This window comes from Penicillium hispanicum (genome assembly GCF_028827665.1).
Source record: "Penicillium hispanicum strain IBT 35686 chromosome Unknown utg000006l_segment0_segment0, whole genome shotgun sequence".
In the NCBI taxonomy this organism is placed as follows: Eukaryota; Fungi; Ascomycota; class Eurotiomycetes; order Eurotiales; family Aspergillaceae; genus Penicillium; species Penicillium hispanicum.
In genome coordinates this window covers 296,444-316,593 of record NW_026623198.1, presented here as the reverse complement: position 1 = coordinate 316,593, position 20,150 = coordinate 296,444, and the positions used below count along the sequence as shown (strand labels likewise).

The following is a 20,150-nucleotide window of genomic DNA, read 5'->3' as shown; positions in this document are numbered from 1 at the left end:
GAGCTGGTGAAATAAGTGAGATGCTCAAGATGCTCCGCAACTTATGTCGTCATACCGTTCAGATAAATTTTCATATTGAGGACTTTTGGTTTGTGAAACCGATAGACTTTGAAGTTCGTGTACAGCGCCGGGCCCGACACGCGATGGCATAAACACTGCGGAGTGAGGTTTATAGATTAAATATTCCTCAACTTAGGTACTCCCAGATTCAATCTTCCATAATCAGAACATTGGCATCTCCCATATCTGCCTGGTCGTAGCCGGAATGAGAATTGGATGTTTCGGCATCACCGCGAAGGCCGACTCGAAGACTAGAGTGTTTTGAAGATGGAATATAAGAGCGTAAGTTCCCTGAACTATGAAGAGGTTCATGGTGCGGAGTGGGCGTATTCCTGGATCACGTTGTCCGAATCCTCCCGGCCTGTCCGTCTTCCTAGACTTGGTCGCTTCCTTCAGCGCCTAACAATAGCCTTCATCCAGACCACTCCTCTCGCAAAACTCCCATCAGGATCTCATCCCACCATCGCCCATCTCTCCATATAGCCTGCCTCAATCGGCCCTCCTCTTGAAAGCCAACCCTCTGATACGTCTTCAAAGCGACCTCATTCCACTCATATACCTCCAACTGAACCCGGTGCAGATTTGCCATCTGAAAAGCCCAGCGGAGAGCCCAACCCAAAACCTCGGTTCCATAGCCTTGACCTTGCACATCGGATTTCAGTTCAATACCGAGATCACCACAATGATTCTGGACCTGACTCGGAGGAATATTTTTGAACATGAGAATGCCAATTCTTTCCGACTCCCCGGCTGATTGGTCCTCTGCAGTATTCGGTGATGGCTTTTTGCAGATGACAACACATAGTAGCGCTGTTTCAAATGCTTGAAGAATTGGATCCAGTGCTTCTTTCTTCATGGGGTGGAAAATGCTTTTGGACGTATTGTAGAAGATCTTGGGGTTGGCGTGCATGGTGAAATACCATTCTTTGTCGCGGGAGGAATCCCAGGCACGGAAGTGAAGACGCTCGGATTCCAAGGACTCCATGGTTGAGTTGCAATGATGTGTTATTGGGAAGCTTTGCAATCGAGATGGTAAAATCTCAGCAATTTGGGGTTCGCGATGTGAGATAAGGGGTTGGACGGAATCCAGAGTTTTGGAACTATGCAGATATGGTGAATGTGAGCTACGATGGCCAATCATACTTCGGACAAGAATCTCGGCCGCGCTTGCGCGGCCTCCGTTCTTTGCCACAATGCCCACACTTAACATCCACATGGCCTAATGTTCAAAACAACCATCCAGTGGAAATCCTTAAACCTACCGCTTTGCCAGTTGGCCTCTGTACCTTGTACAAAAGCCGTATCCCACCGTATACACTACAAGAATACATCTACCTATCTATAACTATCTTTCCTACTTCTATACCCCAGCCCAAACCGTAGATACCCTATATGGACCCCAAGAGTAGAGTCCACATATAGAGCCTTTACCGACGTGTCGGCTTGGACCATTTCTTCGAAGAGAGCGTCGAAGGCTCGGGCTCTGAGGCAGCAGGGGGAGCATCGTCGCCATGCTTCCAATCCAATACCAATACGTGGACGACAAGGCTCGGATTATTGTAGGAGCAGTTGGACAGCTTGATGTTGTTCGGCAGCAGAAACAATCTCAAATCGGATCGTCTGGAAACCTACCGGCCTGAGATCAAGAAGGGCAATGTATCATCTCTCCTAGCCATCTTGCATCCATCGTGCTTGGCTGTAATATCCTGGACTGTGGCGGGGACGGTGATCCTTACCAGGAATACCTCAAGGCCTAGGCCATTGTCCGTCGTTATTCGGGTCGAATCAAAGTTGTTTCGCTTGAATATCTGCCCGACGGTGCAATCGTCTAAGTTATAAGGTGGAGGCTCTATGGATATACTTCATGGGTATATGAGACGATAGGTAGTAGGGAAGGGAGCAATAAAAGAAAAGAAAAAGTAGTAGAGATATAAGTAGACAGACAACTCGAGAAACGAATCCAAAGCGGATCACGCTTAGAAGCCGGAAGAAGACCGGATAGAGTAGATAGTATTTGTCAACTTCCCCTAGTCCGCAGTACTCCTTCCAGTAGATAGCTTCACTGGGCTATCTCTGCCATTATATAGCCGGCTTAAATACGGTATACGCGCTTAGGCTTTTACGTTAACTAGAGCGAGGTAGATAGAGTAGGCCTAGTCTTTTACTGTATACAACACATGACCCCCACCAGCTGTAACCGTCGACGCGTCAACTGAAGAGGAGCAGGATCAAAAATAAAAAAAGCAGTAGAGACGTAGAAAGTATGGATGCTCCTATAGGGCAAGAGAGATATATACTGTAGAGTGGGCGGTAAAGCAGGCCCTTTTATTGGCCCCAGCGTTGCCCGGCAACCTTTTCCATCGCAAACAACTTCGCTCCTTTCATCACTCGAGACTCTTCAACCCTGCTTAAGATACCCTCTCCCTCTGCTGCTGCCACCTTTGTGGCCCAGCTCTTACTCTGACATCTGCTGCGCTGTTTTCATCCAAAAGAAGATCTATACTATTCCACTATGTCGACCTCCGACGTACCCTCGACCCAAGTGAAAGAGCGCAGCGGGTACTGTCGCGAGCTGCGATACGCGCTGGACATCATCCGTAACGCCGAAACTGACTATATTGAGCCCTCTGTGTGTGAAAAGGCCAACGTTCTGCGGCAACCTTTGTCCTTGGATGATAGGTCCGACTGTAGACCTTGCTTCTTTGATCGCTACCGGGGCGGTCTAGACGATCTAACGAACCCCGAGTGGGACGATCCAGATTTCTACGAGCCTCACTTGAAGAACTATCAGAATGTACAAGGCGTACATAACTTCATTATATCCTACTTCGGACACTATCCACCCATGGAGGCTCCTGGGAGTTTTACTGCCTCGTATGCACTTCTCGTCTACTCTCGGTGGTTTCTTTTCTGACGCGTATGCAGGTGGTACAATCTCAATTGTGATATTCCATTCGAGAGTGGTTTCAATGGATTTTACTGGGAAAGCTCACATATCGCTCTTCCATTGACCAATCCCGAATCATGGCCCCGTTCGGCAAAAGGCCCTAACCCCCCATTGCCACATGTCAGGTGTCTGATGGAGAATTCTGTCGTCGGAGATGACCGTCTGCTACGGGGCGAGCTGAGTGCAATTATCCAAATTATGAGGGCCCAGCTTCCCACCAAGATGCTTCGTGCGCACCTAGTAGCTCCCGTAAGTCGTCGCCCCATCTACAGTAGAGGCATCGTGAAGCAAAGACTAAGTCGTGCAATTTGTTGACTTAGCTCCTACTATTTTCTACCATGGGTCCCTGGCATATTCGTGTCCTAGAAGCATACTTTAATGGCAACAAGCTCGTCGTGCGGAATACCGACCTCATTGATCTGAGAGACAAGAATGATACAGTCTTGAAGAATCTGTTACGATGGTGGTTCGGCGCAGGTATCGGAGACACCACGGTGCTACCAACGAAATCTCGTGCTTGAGCAACGCAATTTCAGGAAATATGAACTAATGGCTAGGACGGATATTGGGTCGGCGTTGGAATTGAGCTGGCGTATTCGGCGTATCTTGGACAGCAGGATATTGAGATACCATCGATTTTCTTCGGTTCTTTATTCTCAATGTTGTAACTTGTAGAGTAAGCTCATTGAAGTTGGGTTTATAAGGAAATCTTTGTCTGGCGTCCTCGCGCAGCGGTTTAATATGGTCGGTCACCATGCAGCTTCTACGGGATAGTTGGTGTATGTTCAAAGACCTGGGTCTCCGGGATTAGGCTGATGACGTGCTGGATATGCCGTCGACCAAGATGAAGCTTTTCAGGCTATATTACGGCAGGCTGGCATTTTCACTGTTTCTTTTCCCCCTCCAAGTTCCTAATGAGATCGCCAAGTACGATTCTATCATGTCGGTATGAACATACACTCTGTCCCCGGCCTACCCAGACCAAATATAGTAGGCTGTTCGAACCCACGATCGTTTCCTTTATGCTACTCTCCTGTATGGTCTTACCTACGCAAAACGTGGCAGTCCATACCGGGATTTAACACTTGGTACGTCGGCCATTACGATTTTATTTAAAGATTTACTGTCAAATCCTGCGAAAGATATTATCTGCCAGTTCGTTAGATATAGGGCGGAAGATTCGGCATGCTGACTGCCACAGGCGGCCCTGCTGATTGGCCTTTCCTAGGGCGATCACCTTCCCCTACGGTGAGTTCTACTGGCCCGCTAGGCCCCTTAGCAACCCACCTACCTTACCTTTTCTAAGCTAGCTGCGCGAGTCCGCACCTTACCCTTTACAGAACTAGAGTAAACAGCGCCGGCCAGCATCCAACAGCATAGCATAGAGCATCGCCAGCATCATCCAGGATAACTATAATCTTGAGGTATATTTATATCACTTGGTCATTTAAACTGCGGATTAAGCGCTTCGCATAGCATACATTCTGCGGTGCATCCCCGCTACGGCTGGGGGCACGCAAGGCGCCGAGTAGGCGGTAGACAATATCTACCAATCAAAACAGTAAAAACTCCCAAAGACCCATAAATTTAGTCTTTCATTCACTGTTCACACAGGTGAGACAGAGTACATAGTGCCACAGTGTAAGGCGGTTTCAACCGGCTTCCAAAATGTGAGACCGGACCTTTACTTTCTCTCTATATATCTGATCTTCATCTGAGACCAAGATGTAAGTGGTCTAGGATATGTTTCTCCATAGAGTATATATCTCATCAGTGAATTGGTTTAAACCAGCTATTCACAGACAGAACGATCTGCATGGCTCAAAATGACTCATCATTACTCACACTCAATTCCAAATCACACGGATCATCAATTGAATATGCAGAACCATTATATTTAGAGGAGACCCTCAACTACTTACCTGGAACTAAGTTTCTCACTTATAGACCCTATAACTGAAGATGGCAGAAGACTCCAAGCATGCCATCGTCTACGGCGCATCTGGCCTCATTGGCTGGGCTCTCGTAGACCAGCTGCTACACCGCTACCCGCAAGCCGGCACTTTTACCAAGGTGACTGCAGTCACAAACCGTCCTCTCGATGTTTCTCAATCACGGTGGCCCCCGCAGGACTCCAATCGACCCGAATTGCAGCTCGTCTCGGGTATAGATCTTCGCCGTGGCGATGGAACAGCGTTGGCCGAGTCGTTGAAGCAGGTGGTGAAGAATATCGGAAATGTCACCCATATCTACTATTTAGGTACGACAAACTCCTGACAGCAGGACGGCTTATATATGCTAGATACTTACAATCCGACAGTTTTCACAGCCGTCAAAGACGAGCTCGAAGAGGTCGCCGTCAACCGGCGCATGTTCCAGAATGTCATCGATGCACACGGCCAGATCAGTCCAAACTTGCAGTTTGTGGTCTTCCCAGGCGGGACACGGGTAAGTAGAGGACCAGACTATGCTAGTGACTGGAAACTAACAAGCCAGGGGTACGGCATCTACGCCCCCGGGGGCACCTTCACGCCTCCCTTGCACGAGGCTATGGTCAACAACCTCCCGCCCGACTATGCCCGCACAGTCACATACCCGGCATACCGCGCCATGCTCGAAGCAGCAAGCAAAGGCAAGAACTGGACATGGTGCGAAGTCTGCCCGGATGCAATCGTCGGTGTCACCGTACGCCCCTTGAACCAGCATGACACTGACTCGAGATCAGATCGGCTTCACGCCCAACGGCTCTCAGTTCAGCTTGGCGCTGCACTGGGCGCAGTATCTATCACTGTACGCGCATAACCACGGCGTCGGACCCGGTGTGCAGGAAGCCAACACCACGGCCGTCGAAGTCCCGTTTCCGGGAAACGATGCGGGCGCGAATTCGCTGTTCTCGCCCGTGTCTAGCGGGACACTTGCGCGGTTCATGATATATGCCTCGCTCAACCCCGGGACGTGCGGGGATGGTCGGCTGTTCAACGTCGCTGACAACGAGGCCCCGTGCACGTACGGTGAAATCTGGCCTCATTTGGCGCGGTGGTTTGGCTTGCAAGGGGGCCCGCCTCCCGCGGACTCGTCGTCTCAAGGTAATGAGAATAATACCCTGCGGGCTGGCGAGCTGCCTCGGTCCACTCCGTCGTTGATGCCCGGGGAGTATATTGCCAAACACAGGGATGTTTTTGCCAGCTGTGGGCATATGAAGGCCGTGGAGGCGGGCGTTGGCGCGGGAAATCGACAATTGGATAGCGTGGGCTACTGGTTGACGTTTGATCGGCAGATGAGCTTGGCGAGGCTGAGAGAGACTGGGTTTGAAGGAGATAGAGATCCTATCCAGGGCTGGTTGGAGAGCTTTGAGATGTTCAAAAAGGCGGGCCTGATACTCTGAGGATTGGAGTTGGGGGAGAGCAAGCAGAAGACGCACGTCGTATGAATCGCACCACAAGGGAGAAAATGATACCGCCACGATATCAGTGCAGTATAGCTCTCAGTAAGCACGGCAAGTATGGTATACATAATATATGCGAACAGCCTTCAGGCATGTCAATCAGCTTCTCGCACTCCAATCTCTCGTGAGACGTAGAGGATGATGGAATCCATGGATATGGACTCTCAGGTCTAAACACCCTCAGCCTTCTCCCCGGGTGCCAACATCTTGATATACCGATGCTCCCCAGTCTCCAACACACACACCTCATCTCCAACTCGCATCTGAAATTCCGGTTGTGCCGGGACAAGCTGCATCCCCAGACACGCATTCGTGCGATCCCCATCGTCAATCCGCCGGTATGCTTTCAGCGTACGATCCGGCTCCACCTGATGTCGCTCGCCAGTCGCAGGATCGACATTCGGCAGCTTACACCGCACAGTCCGGCACGCAGCGTGGATCTCCACGCTGCCAATCTCGAGTCTTCTCCAGTGGTCCTCGGCGAACGCGGACGGGCCCTGGATAATGATGTTGGCGCGGAAGCGCCGGATGCTGAGTTTCGGGATCGCGTATGCGCAGCGCGCAGCGACGTCCCGGTGACTTGCCAGGTTGAGGAGGTGGATTGGGTAGGCGTCTGCGAAGGCGGTGTTGGGCTGAAAGCCGAGCTTTTCTTTGCGGGGGGCGTTGCGGAAGATCTCCCTGTTGTGCTGGAGGCTTGCGCGGAAGAGTGTTAAAGGCGAGGCGGTGGGCGAGAAGCCAAGGTACGCGTGTAGCGAAGCGGGGAGAAGGGAGCCATAATCGTGGGCTAGAGGTTTGTCTTTCCAGATTTTGACCGGGACTAGTGGGTATATGTTGTCTTTTGGTGGGTAGAGGGGGACGCGGAATGAGCTCCTGCTCTTCAGGATTCCGAGAGCCATTCCGATTTTGAAGAGACGACCCAGCTGGGTTGCTGGTGGTAGACGTGGATACGAGATGACCATGACTCCCTGAGATTGAATCTCCGGAAGAGATGGGTCAAAGTCCGGCGCAGATGGGTCTGGCACCCAGATCTCGGGATGAATCATGGCGAGACGTTGGAAGCCTGCATTTCGCAGGGTGCGGCAGTTCCATCCCTCGGGGCCGTTCTGAGCAAAGACGAAGGACCGGTCGTACTTGAGGCCCGTCGGCACGACATCGGACTTTTGCAACTCAATGCCGCCGCATGATTTCAGCGGGTAGGTAAATAGGGCCTTGACGCGCCAGGATGGTTGATCGCCATCTTTCTGGGTAGAGGGCACGCCCTCGCTGTATTTCGAGTCGAATTCATCGTGCAGATTGCTCTGGCCACTGGGAAGACCGAGACGGCGGCAACCCTTGGGGCGAGGGTGAGAGTGGAATAGCGATTGGCGCAATATAACCAGAGGAAAGCAGAATATCAGAATGGTTAGAAGCAGCCCGAGGATCCCACTATCCTTGAGCGCGCCATCCTGCAACCGGGACATGGAGGTGGTGCCGGGTTGTAGAAGATAAATTCGATCGCGATAAACGATAGCGGCGACGCGATTCTGCGCGCTGGCCCCACTCCATCCACCCACGTCCGACTACAACTCGAACTGCTCGCTCGCAGCGCGATGAATAGGAGGGAAAGCCGGTCTCCATCTGGGACGATACGAGAGCTCTGCTGCTGCTTCATCTGATGCGCCCGCCATGAACACCACCCACGACCTGCTCGGTCTGCCCAGCCAAGACACGCGTAAGTGAGACGGCTTCCCACGGAATACCGATTTTAATGCATGGTTCCAGAGCCTGTGGTCTCGATATCGGCTTCGCAGTCACTGAATGCCTCGGCCAGCACCCGAGATCCCATCCCCACGGGCCTCGCACGTCTGGACCAAGCGCTGCATCCCGCATCCTTGAGCCAGTCTCGGTCTGGCGGGATTCTTCGTGGCCAGGTAACGGAGGTGTTCGGGCCTCCAGGAGTGGGAAAGACCTCGCTCGCGTAAGTATTCCGCTCTTAAATTGCGATGGTATCTTGTTAACGACTTGTCAGACTCAGCATTGCATCTAACGCACTCCGCGAGGGCGGGAAAGTGATTTGGGTTGGTATGTCCCATGTTTCGACCAATATTCGAACTGTGTTGACATTAAATTGATAACAATGACATAGATACGGGGCCGCCACTGCCGACACTTAGACTGCAGTCCATCACCACCGAGCTGGACAACCTGGTCTACTTCCGAGCGCCGACCCTCCCACATTTGCTGGCTCTCCTGGCTCATCCACCAGCTGGATTCCCACCTAGCGGAACATCTTTCCTTGTCGTTGACTCCGTATCATCACTTTTCCCATCTTACTTTTCTAACCCCACCGAGCTGAAGGACCGCCTGATGCAGGGTAAGATTGCTGACAAGGCGCAGTTGCAATGGCTGCTCAATCGGAAATGGAATGTCTCCAGCGAACTGGCAACCCATCTCTCCCGCCTTGCAGCGCGCAACATCGCAGTGCTGGCCATCAACCAGACGCATACGAAGATCAAGGGCCAACCCCGAGCCACACTACATCCTTACCTTGCCGGTGGCGGCTGGGAAAGCAATGTGCAGACGCGGATGGTGATGTATCGTGATCTTCCCGACGCTCGGTTCGTCGAGGTGACCAAGCGAGGTGGACGTATATTGCCTGTGCGGACAGCAGAGCTAATTGTGTCGTATCGCATTGAACTGGTGTGTCCATTGCTCTCTTCAAGGGCTACTATTCTGACTCGTTCTAGGATGGTCTTCGGGATCTGGAAGACTCGAAACCACCGAGCCCTAAATCCCCTCAATTTACTGAGCCGACCCCTTCGCGTAAGCGAAAGGCCCTGGAAGAGATCGCCGATAGCGAGGACGAGGGCTCGGATGAAGACTTTGACTGGATGAACGAGGCCTTGCTCACGGCCAAGTGACACAGAGACGCTTGTTTTGCGTCACATGAATTATTACTTTTCTCGTACACGGTCTATATTGCCTCCAGCCGACTCCACGGAATTTCGATCCTCCACCATGTGTTCCCCGTCCGGCAGGGAAAACATATATTTGGACTCATATGACTGCTCGTCAGTGCGCTCCGTCGTATCCGGTAGAAGCTGGAAAGAACAGAGAGGCAGGGTGTCAGCAATCGCAACTGAGACCGGATGCCGTGAGCCCTGAATGAGATCGACGAGGCGACCAAGGACAGCAAACTCGAGCTTGAGCTTGAGCGAATAGATAAACCCCTTCAAGGTGATCTGCACCGCATACAAGTTGGCATACTCCAAGCCCAACAGCAGCAAGTCCATGGTCATGATGGCACAGTTGATGCCGATGAGCTGGTACATCAGGGACCGGGCGTCGGGGCGTGTGGTCGCGTCGGCACCGAGACGCAGCAGCTTGACGGTTTCGATCACATATAGGGTTGACAACAGCGTTTCTTGCACCGTGAACCCGGTCAATTGGATCTTCTCCATGATATTATAGCCATTAATCCAAACGACGTCCCCGCTGTGCACGATATTCGCGCCGTAGGTCAAGATAGTGGTCGGGACGTGCAACAGGAAGAAATTCGCAACAATCAGCTTCCACACGCGCCGCAGGATCCGCTCGTCACGCAGCACCAGGTGTAGTCGCGAGTAGAGCACGATCGACTGGCCCGTCACCATCGTCCACCACCCGATCGTCAACACTGTCACGGACAGCACCGAGTCCGCGCGTGTAAAGAACTTCATCAGGAACCCGATCGAGTACGGCACGACTCCGATGCAGCCGGATGCCAGCAGCGACCAGAAGTATAACCCGCGCCAGCGACGGAATGTGGCCGGCACGAGTAGCACCAGCTCCGCGACGTTGTAGCACGCGAGTCCGATGAAGGTGCACAGCGTCATTTGAAGCACATTGCCCTCCTTTGCTAGAGCACCGGATATGCCATTCAGCAGGTCCTGCGGTGCATCGGCCATGGGCGGGGGCTCATTCGGACGAAGCCGGGCAGAAGCAGAAAAGAGAGCAACTCCAAGAGAATTGAGCGAGCAGACACTGTTCGGGCCGAGCTCACCCAGTTTGACACGCCCACATTCTCTAGAGTGAATTGGCGTGTCAAATGGAGGGAGGAGAAGGAGAGATGAAAGCGGAGACGGAAGAAGAAGCGAGAAGGGAGAAGTGACAAGGCGGGTGGTGGTACAGAATCGGTGTGCTGTGTGCTGGAGGATACAGATGCAAGCTTGCAGAGACGGCGATATCACACGACAATTGCAACAGTCTTTCCGAGTCTATGCACACGCACGTATTGGAAGAGGAGCGATTCGAACCCCTGGGGGCCAAAACCCGGGGTAGCAATTGTACTAGATCCAGCGCCATCGTCAATAGCGCCGGCGCTGAGGCAGATATGCTACGCTACAATGACAAATGTTACGGCGGGGGAAGATTCCAAGGTTGGATCGTTGCGACGGTCTCCGCCGCAAGATTTCTGTTTCCAGTATAGACCCGGGGTATTGCCGACGGGGAATCTGGCTCCAGGGGGACTTGGAAGCGACTGGTTCCGGGATAAAGTTACTTGACTCTAGGCGCGCCGTGGACGTGAAGGATGTGGAAGTAGTGTCGTGCGCGCATCTAGCCGCCTGTGGTTGGCTTCGCGATGGAGCTGGGCAAAAACAAAAGAAATGTGTCATTCGAGATTTCTCTATCGTATGCCTTTCTGGCTCCCTCATAGGTTAGTCAGGTAGTCCTCGATCTGCTCCTTGGTCAACTTCCTGAAACGCGGTCCTTGAGCACCCTCCACACCCTCGTAACCCAGCAGGTGGTCTGCCGGGGGACCGACGATGCCTGATACGAAGGTTAGTCATGACGGCTCGCCCTACCAATCTTGGGAGAGCTCAAACCTACCAATCTCTATTGTGTCTCCGTTCATCTCGCCCTCAATGGTTTCCTTGAGCGTCAACAGTGCGATGTGGATGGCATCTTCCAGTTCCAGTCCCTCTGTATACCGTTTTTCCAGGAACGTCTTGGCGCTTGTGGCGTGTTTGCCGATGGCAGTCGCCTTCCACGGGTAGTAGCTGCCACTGGGATCGACCTGGTACAGACTTGGACCACCCTTGAGGATTCCACCGGTCTTGCCGGGGCCCTTCTCGGGGTTTTCCTTCTGAGCTTCATCGGACTCGGGCTCCACGCCCTCATCCCAGCCCGCAACCAGCAAACTGACACCGTATGGCCGCACACCACCCGACTGTGTGGCTTCCTGCACCACCCGAGCGACGTCTTGCACCAATATCCGAGTGGGCGGGTATTCGTTGTAGATGCGCTTGTAGCCGGTGTGCGATACCTTGCGGGCTTTGTCCACCAGCACGCGGTAGTCGGGGCCCATGCCGGCGTAAACCATCCCAATGTCGGGGGTGATCAGCGAGATCTTAGAGAGCGAGGGAGGGTCGATGAGCGGCGAGGAGGATTTCTTTTCGGTTGCAAGGACGATGCCATTGGTGGCTATTTGGGAGGTGTCAGCTTGTCCATGATGAATAGGGAATGGAAACACACCTTTGATGCCGAGGGCGGTGACACCCTGGTTCACTGCATTAAGAGCATACTCTGAGATGAATTGTTAGTATCGACGACCAAATCCAGCACATCCAACACGCCAGCCCGGGCCCCATACCAATCTGCACCAGCTTTCCGCTACCAGGTGTTAGCTTCGAGATTAGATGACGGAAACAAGAACAAGAATACGTACCTGGGCGAGAACGTCGTCAGGGAAAAGGAGTAGCGGTCAGCCATGATACTTGGAAAGGCACACAAAACACAACCAATATCACGGAGACGAGATGGAGAAAGAGATGGAGGGAAAGGGAGCTGTAGGCAACGGAGGGTGACGTTTGGCGGAGCTCAGGTCTGCCCGTTCGAGCGCTGGAGCTGCTGCGGGCGGTGAGTCCGATCGGGTTAACCGTCGCTCCGTCCGCTTTTTCGCTTTTCTTCTGTTCTTTTCCTTTTTCTCTTCCTTCTTCTTTTCTCTACTGCATAGTCTGGAAGAATGACCACTCGTGGCGTTCTCCATGCAGGCATCAAGCAATGACTCGGACTCCACTGGGCTCGAGTCCCCCGGACACAGCTACCCACCACGCGTCTGTCGTATCTGCTTGGAAACGGTCTTGCCGACCTTCCAGCCCTCTGAGTTTCTCCAGAAATCCCGTGTGGTGTATGAATCCACCGATCCAGAACTCGGTCGTCTGCTTCGTCCCTGCAAATGCAAAGGCTCTTCGCGATATGTGCACGAAGGATGCCTGCAGTCGTGGCGCCATGCCGATCCCGAGTTTGGCACGCGGAACTTCTGGCAGTGCCCAACCTGCGGCTTTCAATACCGCCTCGAGCGTTTGACGTGGGCACGTTGGATCAGTAGCGCTGCCACCCAGATCCTGCTTACATTTGCCATTCTTCTGTTGACTATCTTTCTTCTTGGTTTCATTGCTGACCCCATCATTGACCTTTACCTCGGTCCCCTGGATGATATTTACGATGAACTGGACGATGAAGAGGCATCGTGGCTGGAACATCTCCTGAAGGGCCTGGCCGCGCTGGGATTCGTCTCTTTCTTTCGTGCCATCTTTGCCTTCTCCCCATTGCACTGGAACATGCGTGGCTCAAGTGTGGTCACCAGTGGCCGTTCCACTGGACGCAATCGAGTTGCCTCTCTCAATTGGCTGGTGATCATGGTTGGGATTGGGACCTTCCTTTGGGTATGTTGGGCTTGGGATGATCATTCCGACAGGTCCAAGACTGACAATCTGTCCAGGGTGTCTATAAAGGTGTCCGCTCCTGGAGTAGGCGAACCCTCGAACGAGCTGGCGAGAGGGTCATGGACGTGCCTTTACCCGAGGACGAGGATGACACCGTGGCCGAAGCTCCAGACCTCCATACCAAGACGGAATGATATAACATTGTCCGCACTACTTTGAGTTGCCGTGCTCCTGCCAATGACACGTCAATCAGTCAATGTGCGAAGAAAGATCTTTGTCTTCTAAACTCTTGGGGCCGTCAGTCTGAGAAGCGTAGCTGCCGTACTCGGAGCGTTTTGTTCCTTTGCGGAGGGCTTGCTTCGGTATCCAGACAGTCCCTCAAGAGGAAGGCAGGACCAATTCTCAATTGCAACCGAAAGCGAGCTCTTGCCTGTACGCATTTTGGGATTGAGGGCTGGTACATCCACGGGTAGTTTTCAGTTACTGGGTATCTTTTCGGCTTATTGGGGTATATTAGTACTGCATTCACACTCCAGAATCAAACATGCAACCCGCATTTCATCTCGGGCATCCTCTCAGCCTGTCGACAGTAGAATTCCTTACTCACGCATTGCACCTTATCGTTTGCTCGTGACTGTATCGCAACAGAGCCGTAGAATAATGGATCTCGCTCCCCGTGGGTCAGTAGAGTCCATCCACACCTCCCTATATCAAATTGGACTCTGAATATTGGGTGTCATCGAGCGCCCGGTCAACACCAAGTGACCCAGAGCCGTTTCTCACCTTCGACGACAATGTCTCGCCGACGGCTCAATTCCTGCAGCGGACAAGGTGTTCAAGAGGCAACATTTGACCAAAGCCAGGACTGGCGTGATTTAGTCCCAATGATCTAGTATATGACAGTCCGTCTGAATGAGGCACAAGAGGATGACGAGGAACCAACGCTTTCGATGAGTCCTGATCTAATTAGGTATAGTTATTCCCATATCACGATCATGCTATGAGACTCAGATACAACACTCGATGTATCGAACAAGATGGCTAAAGCCAGCAGTTAAACTTCAAAACTGGACTTCTATTCCCCATGAACCATGATACACATACGCAATACAGCGGACTCAAGCGGTATTCCCGTTCTCATTTCCTATGACCATTATACACATAAATCAAAACCACTAATTCAAGCCGTGCTATCCTGATACGCCCCCAATTTGAACAGCTTCTTCGCATTCTCCCTCCCAATTTTCAACCGATCCGTCTCGTTCAGCTCGGCATGATCAAACCAGTCACACGCATCCTCAAACGTCTCAAACGGATAATCAATAGAAAACAAAATCCGGTCCGCCCCAACTTCCGCCATACAAAAGTTCAGCGTCGTCGTGGAAAAGTGTCCGGACGTCGTGATCCACAGGTTCTCCGCAAAGTATTGCCGGATGGTCTTCTTGCAAGTCTCCTGCAGCCCGAGCAGCTTCTTGCGGTCCTCAAACCAGTGGTTGATCCGCCACAGGTCAAAGGGGATATGCTCCCCCAGATGGCCGAGGATGATCTGTAGCTTGGGATGCCGGTCGAAGACGCCGTTGGTGACCATGCCCAGCGTGTGCAGGCTGACTCCGTGGGCAAAGGAGAGCGGGGGACCGATTAGCCACTTGCGGTCTGCCCAGAGCTTGTTGTAGATGGTGCCGGTGGGGTTGCGTGGGTGCAGGTACAGCGGGACGTCCAGCTCTGTGCAGGTCTGCCAGAACACGTCCCACTTTTCGTTGTCGTAGAAGATCATCTCGTCGCCGTCTGGGCCGGCACGCTGGGTGTCGTTGACTAGTGCGCCTAGGAAGCCGTGTTGAGTCACGCAGCGCCGCAGTTCTTGCGCGGCTTCGTGGGGGTCGTGCATGGAGAGTGTTCTAGGGTTGATCAGTGACTGGAACGTACAGGGAGTGTGTATATAAATTTCATGTTCGACGTACGCAAAGGCTGCAAATCGGTCTGAGTGCTGCGTCACCTGCGCGGCGATGTAGTCGTTGATCTCCACGGCCAGTGCCTGCGCATCCTTCGGGTCCCAGATATCCTGCACGCCAGGCGCGGTGTAGGAGAGGATCTGCAGTCCGACACCATAGCGCTCAGCATAGTCCAGCCGGATCGAACCGACATCTGTGATCTCAGCGACGTGCTTGTCGACATCGGTGGCGAACAAGCCCGCCCACCAACGGGTCTTTTCTTGGAAGCGCGGAAGGGCGAATGCCTCTTCGAGGGCGATTTTTCCGAGCATCTTTCAAATGTGTTCTGAATGAGAGATGTATCTAAGGTTCGAGGATGGCAGTGGTGCAGGGAAAGGTTGAGAAGGTCACTCCACAAGGCCAGACGAGGTTGCTTTATACTTCTCCAGTGCTTCCCCGCATTCTCGGTACCTCTGATTTCATCACGGCACACACGCGCAATACCAGAACAGGCAAGGCAGTTCATCGGAAGTGCTAGAGGTGTATTTCGGCTGGCGATCCGAAGTATTGGCGGAGCGGGTCGGCTCAGGCCGGACGACATATACCCGATGGGATTTTCTGCAGAATATCGGTGTCAACTTGTGAGATCTGAGAATATTGAGAGTAAAGTCCGAGTGAAATACGCACTGACTTGTCGACAGAACTTTCATGGATTATAGTGAACTGGATTCGGCCATCTACTGCGTACATTTGGAGTGCCTGTTAGTTCAAGGGTCGAGCAGAGCAGAACATAGTCGGATGAGTTGGGATCATGGCGAAGAATATCCTATCATTTTCTAATGATAGTCGAAGATAATATGGCGTCCAGACTCGCCCGAGCTTGAAAGAACTCAGCCGTGTTGGCCCGGTGACTAGTGTTGGAGATTGAAAACCGCCCCTCTCTGCCACCTTGGAAGGTATATACCCAGGAGAAGGGGCTCGGATCAACGGACGAAATGCGATATGGAGCTCTAAGATACCTTGGGATTCATCATGTGGCTGTAATTAAGGAAGAGGACGTCGAGAGGGCCCAGAAATACAGGTTGCGATAGCGCCTGGAGCCGAGAGGGATGACAATCGTCAATTCGATCGCGTGTGCCAGGATGATGGACATGAACACGAGAAGCGCAATACCGAGGGCGCTGTGGCTTGATGATAAGGCAAACAGCGACGCTCCAGTCTGCTCGGGATCAATCATGGCTTTCTCTGCGCCCCGGAGTGGTCCAATCCCCATCGGTTCTGGTGGCATTTGGGGTTGAACTTGAACGAGAATGGGTCGGAAGGGGCGCTTTTTTTTGTGAATCAGCAGCAAGCTGACTGGTGAGGAGCCGAAACAATTGCTGCGGGTATAGATCAGTCGAGGCATAGCGGGCTGATGCAGCCATGAATAGTTAGTTATACCTAGGCAGGTACAAGTACATATAGCTTCTCAGCAGACTGCCGTCAATCCCCCGGAAGCCCCTGAACACTCTTGATCGGATCTCCCAGACCTGCCGGTCTCTCTGGAATACCGATAAAGAAGGATCGAAATGCATGAAGAGCCGCCGAGTCCGGCGCTTGTATAGCAACCAGATGAGCTGGTCGATTCCCCCAATGGCCACCAGCTCGACGACCGCAAATGCGGTGCTCACGCTCATCTCGGCCACAGGCCTGAAATTTGAATCTCGAGTCTGGCTGCATGTCAGAAGTCGTCCAACCACTCACGCGGATCGCTGCGATGCCCCGAAAGAAGGATGTGGACAGCCCTGGAGGCAATCCTTTGTCTCGCCCTCATCCCCCTGGACTCTCGCCTTCGACTCCACCAATCACTGTGAACCAGATTCCTCTTTGGCCTCCATATTTGACCTGCACTAGTCCTCCTGGAAGGCAGTTCTTTGATTGACACTGCAAAGTGACCAGGGACTCGAGCACCCAAAAGCAAAGAAAGAAGGATCCATGCACTTCCCCCCGACGCCATGTGCTTGCTATCGCTCCGTTCTTTGTTGGAGCCGCGCGCCCTCGGCCTTTTTGTCGGCGGGTATTCCTCCTCGTCTTCAATCACCACGTCCACGTCTGGAAGTTTGGCGGCATGCTCGAGCAGGACGAGAGTATCGACGAGCAGGCGCCTCGCGAAAAGGTCGTGCCACAGCGCACCGGCACCGCGGCCGAGCGGGTGCGCCGCAATCTCAATGCCAAACTGTCGAATCCACTGGCCGGACTCAGTCACTCCGAGCTGCGCAAGCAGGGTCGCCACTTTGCTCTGGTCCACGAGATTGGTGACGAGTCTGACATCCGCGCTTTTGAGCTGGGTGCAGTCCTGGCTCAGGCTCCCGGCCGATTTGCCGACCTCCGAGACCTGACGAACCGCGAAAGAGAGATTCTGCGCCGGGAATTCGTGAATCGTTGGGCGCAGCCATGGACCATGTATGCGGTGATTGCGCTCTGCTCGCTGTCGGCTGCGGTGCAGGGAATGGGTATGAGCAAACATCCTCAAAGACGCAAGAAGCAATATTAACACAAACATGCTGACTGGGTCTCAAAACAGATGAGACGGTGGTGAACGGTGCTCAGATCTGGTACAAGCACCAGTTTGGGATTGCCGACAACAGCACCAGAAGCACTTGGCTGCTGGGCCTGATCAACTCTGCCCCCTACCTCTGCTGCGCTGTCATCGGATGTTGGCTCACGGTCCCCTTCAACCACTGGTTTGGCCGACGTGGGACTATCTTCATTACATGCTGTTTCAGTGCGCTTGCTTGTCTCTGGCAGGGCTTTGTGTCCAACTGGTGGGGACTCTTGATCTCTCGATTCGCACTGGGGTTCGGCATTGGGCCCAAGTCGGCGACGGTGCCCATCTATGCAGCCGAGATGGCTCCGCCTGCCGTTCGGGGTGCTCTGGTCATGCAATGGCAGCTGTGGACGGCCTTTGGGATCATGCTCGGGTATGCGGCGGACCTGGTCTTCTACAAGGTGGCTGACCCACCGGGCATCGTCGGCCTCAACTGGCGACTGATGATGGGATCGGCTCTCATCCCGGCGGTGATCGTGTGCTGCTTTGTTTTTGCATGTCCAGAGTCACCGCGGTGGTTTATGAGCCAGAAGCAGTATTACCGCGCATACCAGTCATTCTGTTCACTGCGGCATCATAAGATCCAGGCGGCGCGAGACTTGTACTATATGCACACGCTGCTAGAAGCAGAGAACTCCATGAAACTCGGACAGAACAAGGTAATGGAGCTAATCAAGGTGCCGCGCAACCGACGAGCGATGCTGGCCTCGGAGATTGTCATGTTCATGCAGCAGGTGAGACAGGGACTTGATACACGAGACATGCAGAACCTGACTGGAACTATAGTTCTGTGGTGTCAATGTCATTGCCTACTACTCGTCAGAGATCTTTTTGGTATGTCGTTCATTCAAACTAATACAGATCAGCCTAGGAATATGACCACTAACAGAGTGCAACACAGGCAGCCAACTTCTCTCCCGCTGCAGCTCTGGGCGCCTCTCTCGGCTGGGGCGTTATCAACTGGCTCTTCGCCATCCCGGCCATCTACACCATCGATACCTTCGGCCGCCGCAACCTCCTACTGCTCACGTTCCCACTCATGTCACTGGCGCTGTTCTTCACAGGCTTCAGCTTCTGGATCCCTGAAACCAGCCACACGGCTCGAATCGCCTGTACCACACTAGGTACATACCTCTTCGCAGTTGTCTACTCGCCCGGCGAGGGACCTGTCCCATTCACCTACTCCGCCGAAGCATACCCGCTCTACGTCCGATCCTACGGCATGGCCCTCGCAACGGCGACTACCTGGCTCTTCAATTTCGTGCTGGGGGTGTCCTGGCCCGCGCTGCGCAATGCCTTCTCCGACCAAGGTGCGTTTGCCTGGTACGCTGGCTGGAACATTGTTGGCTGGTGGTTGGTGCTGCTGTTCATGCCGGAGACGCGGAATAAGACGCTCGAGGAGCTGGACCAGGTGTTCTCGGTGCCGACGCGCCTTCATGTGCAGTATGGCCTGCGGCAGATCTCGTACTTTGTGAATAGGTATCTCCTTCGCCGGGATGTTAGACCGGAGGTTCTGTATGAGCGGGAGGATACGGCGGAGGATCTGGGGTTTAATGCTTGATGTGACTGAATGTGGATGTGGTGACCTGGCGATGGGTGTTGGAGGCGTGGGGGGCCTACGATACATTTTGACGGCTTTTACATAGGTGAACGAACACTAGTTAATGGTGCAATCGTAGGGACGTTTGAAGCCGGCCAGTTGTCTGTTTTGTCTAGCTGTTCGGTGTTTGATAGAAAAGGGGGGGGGGGTTTGCGCGACGTTGCAACCAACCATCGATATAACTACTGCGAGGGCCGATGTTCTCTAGTAATCTCCAGCTGCCGCCATTCTGGTCCGCATAAGGGGTTATGCAGTGGGAGATGGAGAACCAAAGAACTATTCAGTTTAGAGGGTGTTACTGTTACAACGACTATGTGCGCGCTACTTGTATCGGCCCTGGGCTATCGATCCTCTCTAGGATCGATAGTGGTCTTCTGGCTCAATGGTGAGGCGCATGCCCAGGCGTATCTTAACAGTGGGACACTAAGGGTCTCTAAGGCAAGGCATTTGTTTACGACAGAGCCTAGCGGCTTGAGAATACCTATGGAGCCAAGGAATAGAGCGACAATATTTCGAGGTTGTTTTCAATTGATTTATCTGGCTAGAGATAGGGTGTCGCTGTTTAGCGCGATGGAAGGCAATGCGGATTCTGTAGAATCATCGTTAGCGATATTCTAAACGGTTTCAAGGGAAAGCAAGTAGAAAGAGTTCCATCAGATAGCAGTTGGACGATTGATTGTCCTCATAAGAATTCAGAACAGGTCTGTGTGAAATCTTGCCTCATCATTGGAGTGGAATGAACAGAAACGAGTGAACGTACCGGTTGAGAGGGGTTGTCATGTAGGAACCTGCTGTTAGTTGGACCAGTTCCATGTATTGTCTAGCCCACATTATGCTAGCACGAATGGCGGTTGAGATCGTGAGGTTGCCTAATTTTCAAGCGGGAGCTTGTCAATT

General features: G+C 53.0%; 12 protein-coding genes across 12 annotated transcripts; 6 read left to right on the top strand and 6 right to left on the bottom strand.

The window, feature by feature from the left end:
• Nucleotides 1-472: 472 nt before the first annotated feature.
• On the bottom strand, nt 473-1,045 carry N7459_006471 (GNAT family N-acetyltransferase; the record flags this gene model as incomplete). The annotated part of the gene is made up of 1 exon (XM_056945639.1): nt 473-1,045. One exon carries the CDS (start codon nt 1,043-1,045, stop codon nt 473-475), a length of 573 nt encoding a protein of 190 aa, XP_056797638.1.
• Nucleotides 1,046-2,572: 1,527 nt separating this feature from the next.
• On the top strand, nt 2,573-2,974 carry N7459_006470 (uncharacterized protein; the record flags this gene model as incomplete). Its single annotated transcript, XM_056945638.1, has 1 exon — nt 2,573-2,974. One exon carries the CDS (start codon nt 2,573-2,575, stop codon nt 2,972-2,974), a length of 402 nt encoding a protein of 133 aa, XP_056797637.1.
• Nucleotides 2,975-3,229: 255 nt separating this feature from the next.
• N7459_006469 (uncharacterized protein) lies at nt 3,230-3,528 on the top strand (the record flags this gene model as incomplete). The annotated part of the gene is made up of 2 exons (XM_056945637.1): nt 3,230-3,256; nt 3,328-3,528. The coding sequence occupies 2 exons, from the start codon at nt 3,230-3,232 to the stop codon at nt 3,526-3,528; spliced, it is 228 nt and encodes a 75-aa protein (XP_056797636.1).
• Nucleotides 3,529-4,969: 1,441 nt separating this feature from the next.
• N7459_006468 (SDR family oxidoreductase) lies at nt 4,970-6,392 on the top strand (the record flags this gene model as incomplete). The annotated part of the gene is made up of 4 exons (XM_056945636.1): nt 4,970-5,267; nt 5,328-5,455; nt 5,504-5,692; nt 5,733-6,392. 4 exons carry the CDS (start codon nt 4,970-4,972, stop codon nt 6,390-6,392), a joined length of 1,275 nt encoding a protein of 424 aa, XP_056797635.1.
• A 230-nt stretch (nt 6,393-6,622) lies between these two features.
• N7459_006467 (MOSC domain protein) lies at nt 6,623-7,912 on the bottom strand (the record flags this gene model as incomplete). Its single annotated transcript, XM_056945635.1, has 1 exon — nt 6,623-7,912. One exon carries the CDS (start codon nt 7,910-7,912, stop codon nt 6,623-6,625), a length of 1,290 nt encoding a protein of 429 aa, XP_056797634.1.
• A 205-nt stretch (nt 7,913-8,117) lies between these two features.
• Nucleotides 8,118-9,352, top strand: N7459_006466 (uncharacterized protein; the record flags this gene model as incomplete). The annotated part of the gene is made up of 5 exons (XM_056945634.1): nt 8,118-8,163; nt 8,214-8,409; nt 8,461-8,513; nt 8,578-9,131; nt 9,179-9,352. 5 exons carry the CDS (start codon nt 8,118-8,120, stop codon nt 9,350-9,352), a joined length of 1,023 nt encoding a protein of 340 aa, XP_056797633.1.
• A 33-nt stretch (nt 9,353-9,385) lies between these two features.
• On the bottom strand, nt 9,386-10,378 carry N7459_006465 (uncharacterized protein; the record flags this gene model as incomplete). Its single annotated transcript, XM_056945633.1, has 1 exon — nt 9,386-10,378. One exon carries the CDS (start codon nt 10,376-10,378, stop codon nt 9,386-9,388), a length of 993 nt encoding a protein of 330 aa, XP_056797632.1.
• A 743-nt stretch (nt 10,379-11,121) lies between these two features.
• pre8 (proteasome core particle subunit alpha 2) lies at nt 11,122-12,182 on the bottom strand (the record flags this gene model as incomplete). Its single annotated transcript, XM_056945632.1, has 5 exons — nt 11,122-11,240; nt 11,301-11,894; nt 11,946-11,996; nt 12,064-12,083; nt 12,139-12,182. The coding sequence occupies 5 exons, from the start codon at nt 12,180-12,182 to the stop codon at nt 11,122-11,124; spliced, it is 828 nt and encodes a 275-aa protein (XP_056797631.1).
• A 275-nt stretch (nt 12,183-12,457) lies between these two features.
• Nucleotides 12,458-13,332, top strand: N7459_006463 (E3 ubiquitin-protein ligase MARCH; the record flags this gene model as incomplete). Its single annotated transcript, XM_056945631.1, has 2 exons — nt 12,458-13,138; nt 13,195-13,332. 2 exons carry the CDS (start codon nt 12,458-12,460, stop codon nt 13,330-13,332), a joined length of 819 nt encoding a protein of 272 aa, XP_056797630.1.
• Nucleotides 13,333-14,318: 986 nt separating this feature from the next.
• On the bottom strand, nt 14,319-15,398 carry N7459_006462 (amidohydrolase family protein; the record flags this gene model as incomplete). Its single annotated transcript, XM_056945630.1, has 2 exons — nt 14,319-15,033; nt 15,097-15,398. The coding sequence occupies 2 exons, from the start codon at nt 15,396-15,398 to the stop codon at nt 14,319-14,321; spliced, it is 1,017 nt and encodes a 338-aa protein (XP_056797629.1).
• A 698-nt stretch (nt 15,399-16,096) lies between these two features.
• On the bottom strand, nt 16,097-16,354 carry N7459_006461 (uncharacterized protein; the record flags this gene model as incomplete). Its single annotated transcript, XM_056945629.1, has 1 exon — nt 16,097-16,354. One exon carries the CDS (start codon nt 16,352-16,354, stop codon nt 16,097-16,099), a length of 258 nt encoding a protein of 85 aa, XP_056797628.1.
• Nucleotides 16,355-17,173: 819 nt separating this feature from the next.
• On the top strand, nt 17,174-19,214 carry N7459_006460 (uncharacterized protein; the record flags this gene model as incomplete). The annotated part of the gene is made up of 3 exons (XM_056945628.1): nt 17,174-17,558; nt 17,630-18,487; nt 18,559-19,214. 3 exons carry the CDS (start codon nt 17,174-17,176, stop codon nt 19,212-19,214), a joined length of 1,899 nt encoding a protein of 632 aa, XP_056797627.1.
• Between the last annotated feature and the right edge of the window lie 936 nt (nt 19,215-20,150).